This window comes from Somniosus microcephalus, unplaced genomic scaffold (genome assembly GCF_052327205.1).
Source record: "Somniosus microcephalus isolate GS21.2 unplaced genomic scaffold, FLI_Smic_1.0 scaffold38, whole genome shotgun sequence".
Taxonomy (NCBI): domain Eukaryota; kingdom Metazoa; phylum Chordata; class Chondrichthyes; order Squaliformes; family Somniosidae; genus Somniosus; species Somniosus microcephalus.
Window position 1 is genome coordinate 790,701 of NW_028225225.1, and position 9,575 is coordinate 800,275.

General features: G+C 49.0%; 1 protein-coding gene across 1 annotated transcript; it reads right to left on the minus strand.

Moving 5' to 3' along the window:
• Positions 1-219: 219 nt before the first annotated feature.
• On the minus strand, positions 220-4,341 carry LOC147083847 (uncharacterized). The gene has a single exon (XM_085980107.1). It carries the CDS (start codon positions 4,029-4,031, stop codon positions 2,403-2,405), a length of 1,629 nt encoding a protein of 542 aa, XP_085836233.1. The 5' UTR covers positions 4,032-4,341; the 3' UTR covers positions 220-2,402.
• Positions 4,342-9,575: the final 5,234 nt, after the last annotated feature.

The window sequence follows — 9,575 nt, forward strand, 5'->3', positions numbered from 1 at the left end:
TCAGTAAAACAGCCCGTGACTACACAAACCACTCTGGGTCCAGGTATATTGTGTATCAGTAAAACAGTCCGTGACTTACACAATATACCTGTACCCAGAGTGGTTTGTGATCAGTAAAACAGTCCGTGACTACACAAACCACTCTGGGTACAGGTATATTGTGTATCAGTAAAACAGTCCGTGACTACACAAACCACTCTGGGTACAGGTATATTGTGTATCAGTAAAACAGGTTTATTAAGCATTAAACATCGGTACAAAGAAGTAGTACTTAACAAGAAGATAGTCACGGTCTGTTCGTTCAAACCCCGGCGTTCCTTCCGAGTATCCGCGGCGCAAGTCTCCTGATGTATCTTGCTGTGTTCCGTTGACCCATGCGCGCTTCCTTGGGATCTTGCTGTGTTCTGTTGACCGAAGCTCCTATCAATCTCTGGTTACACGGTGCACGCTTTCGATGTTCAAAACCTGTATCTTTATACCCTTTTCCCTCTCGTTTTGCCTGCGTGGCAGTAATTAACCCTCTAACACCTGGTAAAAAGTCTTGCTCCCTCGTTACCCATCTTATGACCTTGTTTGATCCTTCTGACTTTTTCTCTCTACATTACAAAGTACCCTTATCTCAGATCTTCACTTTTCACAGAACACTTCCTAGAATGTTGACGACACAGTCGGTCCATCCGATAGCTGGACCAATGAAGGACGTCTCCAAATCTTATCTATCTCTCTAGTTTTTATCTCTTTAAGCATAATATTGCTGAATTCCTCGTCTCCATAAACTTAGCACAACATTCCATTACTTCAGTAATTTTAAACAGGTTTTTAGTCAGGTTGGCATAATCCCATCCTGCTTTGCTCTCAGCCATTCTCCATTTTATACAGGATTTTAGGCTCTTAACATACAATTTCACATATTATAGTTATATTAGAATGGTTATCGAATCTTAATAATGTTTACTAAATCCTACAGGTACACCCTATCCTACATATCCCTACCTTGAGGGCGAGGCATTTGCCGACCCCTCAAAACTAAAATCTTACAAATGGATTATTTTTCTTCCGTTTATGTAACTCTAGCATGTTCTGGGCTGTGATCATATTTAAATGTGATTGGGCATTGGACTTTAGGTGTTTCAGGTAGCAGGTGTAGAATAGTAAGCACATCATTACTGCAAGTTGGGATATGACCAGTACATGGGAAATTATCCTAATCCAATGAGGAATTTCCATGTTTGTCCCTATGTTGTCTTATTAGTCCTAACAATTTTTGACTCCCTACCTTGTGACATTTGTGTTTAACTGGGTAGATCTTAAACAAACTTCTGATCTTACATAGTTCAAAGTTTTACTGCATGGGTTACATATCTCAAATACAAAATCATTACAAGTTGGAGAACAACCAGAGCGTGTGAAATAATATGAGCCTAAGGGCATGCTGATGTATTAAGCCCAATATCCCACCAGTGTGTGTTGTTCCTTCTGCTTTCAATTTCAATATCTATTCTCCAGTTGTCTTGCTCCAAAACATAAAAAATGCTTTAGGGAGGAGTTCAGTCGTATCATGAGCTCACTGAAACCCTCAAACAATAGGGGAATGTCGGGTCTGAATTGTGCCACATAACTGTGCAGCTCGTACTTAAAAACATGTTGGTTGATGGGACAGGTCCTGTTAGACCCGTAAAGCATGGTAGTTGTGGTGGTAGTGACACAGGAGGCACCACCAAAATCACCTCATACTGGATTCGTACTGGTTTTTCCCCACGCTCTGTTACCTACAAAACACAATTATTACAGTCACAGTTAAATTCAGTCTCACAATCATTTCAAGCGACATTACAGTTTCACATCTACTTCCTGATCTTCCAAGTCGAGATCCATTCTCGCTTCCGTTTTTCAAAATAGCGGCCACGGGATCTTTTACACACACCTGAGAGGGCAGACGGGGCAGCGGTTTAACACCGCATCCGAAAGATGGCACCTCTGACAGGGCAGCTCACCCTCAGTACTGCCCTGGAGTGTCAGCCTAGATTACGTGCTCAAGTCTCCAGAGTGGGACTCAAACCCACGACCTTCTGACTCTAGAGGTGAGAGTGTCACCCACTGAGCTGAGGCTGACCCCTCTGAAACTCCAGCCTAGTTACTGGGGTTATTATCAGCATCTTCAAACAACCCCCCAACCCCGTAATTGCCATTATTAACACAGAACAGTCCTTCATGTGATTAACAGCAGAATGGGACCAGTGCGCTCAGGTGTGAACTCGCTGGTGTCTCAGCAAGTGAGATGGGCTGGTGAATCCCTTTTCACACACTGAGCAGGGGAATGGCGTCTTCCCGGTGTGGGCGAACTGGTGTTTCCGAAGATTGGATGAGTGGGTAAACCTCTTCCCGCAGTGAGAGCAGCTGAACTACCTCTCCCCGGTGTGGATGCGTCGATGCTTCTTCAGGACCTTGGAGCATTTGAAACTCTTGTCGCAGTCGGAACATTTAAACGGCCTCTCGTCAGTGTGAACCTGCTGGTGCAGCCGCAGAGAGGTGAGACAAGTGAATCCTTTCCCGCACTCGGAGCAGGAGAACGGCCTTTCGTCAGTGTGAACCAGCTGGTGTTCCCGCAGAAAGCAGGGACGAGTGAATCCTTTCCCGCACTCGGAGCAGGTGAATGGCCTCTCGTCAGTGTGAACTCGCTGGTGCAGCCGCAGAGAGGAGGGACGAGTGAATCCTTTCCCGCACTCGGAGCAGGAGAACGGCCTCTCGTCAGTGTGAACTCGCTGGTGCAGCCGCAGAGAGGAGGGACGAGTGAATCCTTTCCCGCACTCGGAGCAGGAGAACGGCCTCTCGTTAGTGTGAACCAGCTGGTGTTCCCGCAGAGAGTCCGAACGAGTGAATCCTTTCCCGCACTCAGAGCAGGAGAACGGCCTCTCGTCAGTGTGCCCACGTTCGTGTACCAGCAGAGTGTGGGACTGGACAAATCCCTTCCCGCACACTGAGCAGGTGAACGGCCTCTCCCCGGTGTGATGTCGCTGGTGTCTCACCAGGTTCGATGACTTAGCAAACCTCTTTCCGCAGTGAGAGCAGCTGAACGGCCTCTCCCCGGTGTGAATGCGTTGATGCTTGTTCAGATCCTCGGCGCTTTTAAAGCTCTTCTCACAGTCAGGGCACTTACAGGGTCTCTCGTCAGTGTGAGCTCGCTGGTGCACCCGCAGAGAGGTAGAATGGCTGAATCCCTTCCCACACACGGAGCAGGTGAACTCCTTGGTGTGAGCTCGTTGGTGTGTCAGCAGGGTGGAGGAGAGAGTGAATCCCTTCCCACACACAGAGCAGGTGAACGGCCTCTCCCCGGTGTGAACTCGCTGGTGCTGTACCAGGTCGCTGGATCTTCTGAAGCCCTTCTCGCAGTCGGAGCACTGAAAAGGTCTCTCATCGGTGTGAACATGCTCGTGTAGCAACAGGTGGCAACACCGGTTAAACCTCTTCTCACAGTGAGAGCAGGCGAACGGCTTCTCGTCGGTGTGCACTCGCTGGTGTCTCAGCAGGGAGAACGAACGAGTGAATCTCTTCCCACACACTGAGCAGGTGAACGGCCTCTCCCCGGTGTGAATGCATTGATGCCTTGCTACATCCTCGGCGCTTTTAAAGCTCTTCTCACAGTCAGGGCACTTACAGGGTCTCCCGTCAGTGTGAACTCGCTGGTGCACCCGCAGAAAGGTAGAATGGCTGAATCCCTTCCCACACACGGAGCAGGTGAACGGTCTCTCCCCAGTGTGTACTCGCTGGTGTGTCTGCAGGGAGAATGAATGACTGAATCCCTTCCCACACACGGAGCAGGTGAACGGCCATTTCACGGAGTGACTGCGTTGAAGAGTCTCCAGCTCGGAGAGGCAACTGAATCCCTTCCTGCATTCCCGACATTTGCACGGACTCTCCTCGCTTTGGTTACACTTGTGCCTCCCCAGGCTGCACCTTTGGTTGAATCCACGTCCGCACACAAGACACGTGTGCAGTTTGCCCGCATTCTGATTGCTGCTTTCCGCTTCCATATGTCAATGATATTCAGGTCCTGATGAATCGAGTAACTCTGTCAGATCTTCGTGTGAAGTTTGCGTTAAGCTGCCCGTCTGCAATTCTTCCCCTTGCAAGAGACAGTAAAAGAGGTTTATATAAGTAATTAATGTAAATACTGGAGAGAAATTAAAGAAAGACTGGCCTTTATACAGCACCTTTCACGAGCAACGGTTTTACAGCCAATGAAGTACTTTTTGAAGTGTAGTCGCTGTTGTCAACATGGATTTACAAAAGGCAAATCATGCTTGACTAATCTACTGGAATTTTTTGAGGATGTAACTGGTAAAATAGATAAGGGAGAACCAGTGGATGTGGTGTATTTGGACTTTCAGAAGGCTTTCGATAAGGTCCCACATAAGAGATTAGCGTGCAAAATTAAGGCACATGGGATTGGGGGCAAGGTATTGACTTGGATAGAGAACTGGTTGGCGGACAGAAAGCAAAGAGTTGGAATAAACGGGTCATTTTCCGAGTGGCAGGCAGTGACTAGTGGGGTACCGCAAGGATCGGTCCTAGGACCCCAGCTGTTGACAATATATATTAATGATCTGGACGAGGGAATTGGATGGAATATCTCCAAATTTGCAGATGACACAAAGCTGGGTGGGAGGGTAAGCTGTGAGGAGGATGTCGTGAAACTCCAGTACGATTTGGACAGGTTGGGTGATTGGGCAAAAACATGGCAAATGCACTATAATGTGGATAAATGTGAGGTTATCTACTTTGGTGGCAAAAACAGGAAGGCAGATTATTATTTGAACAGCAATAGATTGGGAGAAGGGGAAGTGCAAAGAGACCTGGGTGTTCTTGTGCACCAGTCGCTGAAGGTAAGCATGCAGGTGCAGCAGGCGGTTAAGAAGGGAAATGGTATGTTGGCCTTCGTAGCGAGAGGGTTTGAGTATGGGAACAAGGATGTCTTGCTGCAGTTGTACAGGGCCTTAGTGAGACCGCACCTTGAGTATTGTGTGCAGTTTTGGTCGCCTTACCTGAGGAAGGACGTTCTTGCCATGGAAGGAGTGCAGCGAAGATTCACCAGGCTGACACCTGGGATGACAGGAATGACGTATGAGGAGAGATTGTGTCGATTGGGCTTATACTCGCTGGAGTTTAGAAGATTGAGAGGGGATCTCATCGAAACCTATAAAATTCTGTCAGGCCTGGACAGACTAGATGCAGGAAGGATGTTCCTGATGGCCGGGGAGTCCAGAACCAGGGGTCATAGTCTAAGGATAAGGGGTAGGCCATTTAGGACTGAAATGAGGAGGAATTTCTTCACCCAGAGAGTGGTGAACCTGTGGAATTCTCTGCCACAGAGGGCGGTGGAGGCCAATTCATTAAATATATTCAAGAAAGAGTTGGATATATTTCTTAAGGCTAAAGGGATCAAGGGATATGGAGAGAAGGCAGGGACAGGGGACTGAATTTGGATGATCAGCCATGATCTCATTGAATGACGGAGCAGGCTCGAGGGGCCGAATGGCTGACTCCTGCTCCTATCTTCTATGTTTCTGCAGCCCACCGAGGCCCCGCACCCCTCTCTCCCGCGCTGCCATTGGTTGGAGGACCGTCAGCCCGCCCGGTCCTCCCAGCGTTTTCCGCGTTCCTGATTGGCGGGCGCGTCACGTCAATCAACCCCCCCCCTTCCGCTTACGCGCTGACGCATGCACGCAACGCCCAGGAGGTCGGTTGGATCGGCGCACGCAGCCCACCGATGTCTCGCGCCCCTCCCGCGCCGCTATTGGTTGGAGGACCGTCAGCCCGCCCGGTCATCCCAACGTTTTCCTCGCTCCTGATTGGCGGGCGCCTCACGTCAATCACCCCCCTCTGATTACGCGTTGACGCCAGCACGTAACACCAAGGGGTCGGTTGGATCGGCGCACGCCACTGCAAGTTAAAAAAAAAAGACACCCCACACAAATGAGGAAAAACAAAAATAATAATAATCGCACTTTAGAGGGGAGGAGGTTGGGGGAATTAATGAGTGTTTTCAATTTGTTTCGCAAAAAAAAATATTTGAAAAGCTTCCCAACGGTGCGAGGCGGGCGGCGCATGCGCTCCAGCCAGCCTTTGTCTCCCCCACGTGGGCCCGGGGGCCGGACACGCCCACTTGCCTTCCCCTGCACCAATCACAGCGCGGGCAGGCGCTTCTATCAATCGTCATCTGTCAATCACCCTCCCTTCCCCCTCGTGGTGTCGATTGACAGCGGTGTCAGCCAATGAGGTGCAGGAAGGGGCGGGACCAGGGCCAGGACTGACAGCAAGCCTGAACTCACTCAATTAAATACCTGCATGCAGCCAAAAATTTTTTTTAATATGGTCAGCCAAAAAACAGCAAAGCAAGCAAAGTCTATTTTAGAAACATAGAAGATAGGAGCAGGAGTCGGCCATTCGGCCCCTCGAGCCTGCTCCACCATTCAATGAGATCACGGCTGATCATCCAAATTCAGTCCCCTGTCCCTGCTTTCTCTCCATATCCTTTGATCCCTTTAGCCTTAAGAAATATATCCAACTCCTTCTTGAATATATTTAATGAATTGGCCTCCACTGCCCTCTGTGGTAGAGAATTCCACAGGTTCACCACTCTCTGGGTAAAGAAATTCCTCCTCATCTCAGTCCTAAGTGGCTTACCCCTTATCCTTAGACTGTGACCCCTGGTTCTGGACTCCCCGGCCATCGGGAACATCCTTCCCGCATCTAGTCTGTCCAGTCCTGTTAGAATTTTATAAGTTTCGATGAGATCCCCTCTCATTCTTCTAAACTCCAGTGAGTACAAGCCCAATCGACCCAATCTCTCCTCATACATCATTCCTGCCATCCCAGGTATCAGCCTGGTGAATCTTCACTGCACTCCTTCCATGGCAAGAACATCCTTCCTCAGATAAGGCAACCAAAACTGCACACAATACTCAAGGTGTGGTCTCACCAAGGCCCTGTACAACTGCAGCAAGACATCCTTGTTCCTGTACTCAAACCCTCTCACTACAAAGGCCAACATACCATTTGCCTTCTTAACCGCCTGCTGCACCTGCATGCTTACCTTCAGCGACTGGTGCACAAGGACACCCAGGTCTCGTTGCACTTCCCCTTCTCCCAATCTATTGCCATTCAGATAATAATCTGCCTTCCTGTTTTTGGCACCAAAGTGGATAACCTCGTTATATTGCATCTGCCATGCTTCTGCCCAATCACCCAACCTGTCCAAATCATACTGGAGTTTCTCGGCATCCTCCTCACAGCACACACGCCCACGCAGCTTTGTGTCGTCTGCAATCTTGGAGGTGTTACCCCTAGTTCCCTCGTCCAGATCATTAATATATATTGTGAATAGCTGGAGTCCAAGGACCGATCCCTGCGGTACCCCACTAGTCACTGCCTGCCACTCGGAAAAAGACCCGTTTATTCCAACTCTTGCCTTTCTGTCTGCCAACCAGTTCTCTATCCAAGTCAATACCTTGCCCCCAATCCCATGTGCCTTAACTTTACACGCTGTCGAACGCCTTTTGGAAATCCATGTACACCACGTTAACCGCATTGCCCTCATCAACCCTCTCTGTTACCTCATCAAAAACCTCAATCAGAATCAGAGCGGCCGGGCCCGGCGGACGTGCGGCCAGAGCCCCGGCACCAGAAAACCCAGGGTGCAGTGCCTCCCCGATCCAAGCCACCGCTTCCCGGTTTGTTCAGCCGGCTCAACCGAGTCCGACTCGGGACAAAGGACAGGAGCCAGGCTCCCAGAATGGCCCACGGCCCCGGGGAGCATGCGCACTCTCAGCGGGGAAATCAGCGCGTTGGATAGAGCGGTTTCTGGGGCGCCGGGAATTGTGGGTGCTGCGCCAGCCATTAGTCAGCAGCTGTCGGGAAGAGTTTTATTGCAGATAACGGAAGTCGGTCCCTGGCCGCCTGTGTAGGTCTTTTTGTTGCAGCAGTTTGAGCTGGAGTGGAGATGGATGAGAAGCTGCTGGGTTTTCGATGGAATCTGGAACAGTACCGATGGATTAGAGGGTAGCTAATGTTACCCCACTATTCAAAAAAGGTGGTAGAGAGAAAACGGGGAATTACATCGGTAGTGGGGAAAATGCTAGAGTCCATTATAAAAGATGTAATAGATAGCAGAGCACTTGGAAAACAGTGACAAGATCGGAAAAGTCAACATGGATTTACAAAAGGTAAATCGTGCTTGACTAATCTACTGGAATTTTTTGAGGATGTAACTCGTAAAATAGATAAGGGCGAACCAGTGGATGTGGTGTATTTGGACTTTCAGAAGGCTGTTGATAAGGTCCCACATAAGAGATTAGCGTGTAAAGTTAAGGCACATGGGATTGGGGGGCAAGGTATTGACTTGGATAGAGAACTGGTTGGCAGACAGGAAGCAAAGAGTTGGAATAAACGGGTCTTTTTCTGAGTGGCAGGCAGTGACTAGTGGGGTACCGCAGGGATCGGTCCTTGGGCCCCAGCTATTCACAATATATATTAATGATCTAGACAAGGGAACTAGATGTAATATCTCCAAATTTGCAGACGACACAAAGCTGGGTGGGCGTGTGTGTTGTGAGGAGGATGCCGAGAAACTACAGGATGATTTGGACAGGTTGGGTGATTGGGCAGAAGGATGGCAGATGCAGTATAATGTGGATAAATGCGAGGTTATCCACTTTGGTGCCAAAAACAGGAAGGCAGATTATTATCTGAATGGCAATAGATTGGGAGAAGGGGAAGTGCAACGAGACCTGGGTGTCCTTGTGCACCAGTCGCTGAAGGTAAGTATGCAGGTGCAGCAGGCGGTTATGAAGGCAAATGGTATGTTGGCCTTCATAGCGAGAGGGTTTGAGTACAGGAACAAGGATGTCTTGCTACAGTTGTGCAGGGCCTTGGTGAGACCACATCTTGAGTATTGTGTGCAGTTTTGGTCACCTTATCTGAGGAAGGATATTCTTGCCATGGAAGAAGTCCAGCCAAGATTCACCAGGCTGATACCTGGGATGGCAGGAATGATGTATGAGGAGAGATTGGGTCGATTGGGCTTGTACTCGCTGGGGTTTAGAAGAATGAGAGGGGATCTCATTGAAACTTATAAAATTCTGGCAGGACTGGACACACTAGGTGCAGGGAGGATGTTCCTGATGGTCAGGGAATCCAGAACCAGGGGTCACAGTCTAAAGATAAGGGGTAGGCCTTTTAGGACAGAAATGAGGAGGAATTTCTTCACCCAGAGAGTGGTGAACCTGTGGAATTCTCTGCCACAGAAGGCAGTAGAGGCCAATTCATTAAATATCTTCAAAGAGTTGGATATATTTGTTAAGGCTAAAGGGTTCAAGGGGTATGGGGAGAAAGCAGGGACCGGGTACTGAACTTGGATGATGAAAAGGGGACCACCACCACCACCACTCACAAGAGAAAGAGAGAGAGAGAGGAGGAAGAATGCTGGTCTTTGTCCCTTTAAAAGTGGCTGCCCACCAAAATGTTCACAACACCAGGGCTCTTTGTTCTGGATAAAAGTCAAAAAGGTTCAGTTATTT

Excerpts from the sequence above, each read along its gene's own strand:
- LOC147083847 (XM_085980107.1), bottom strand. The coding sequence starts at position 4,031 with ATGGAAGCGGAAAGCAGCAATCAGAATGCGGGCAAACTGCACACGTGT.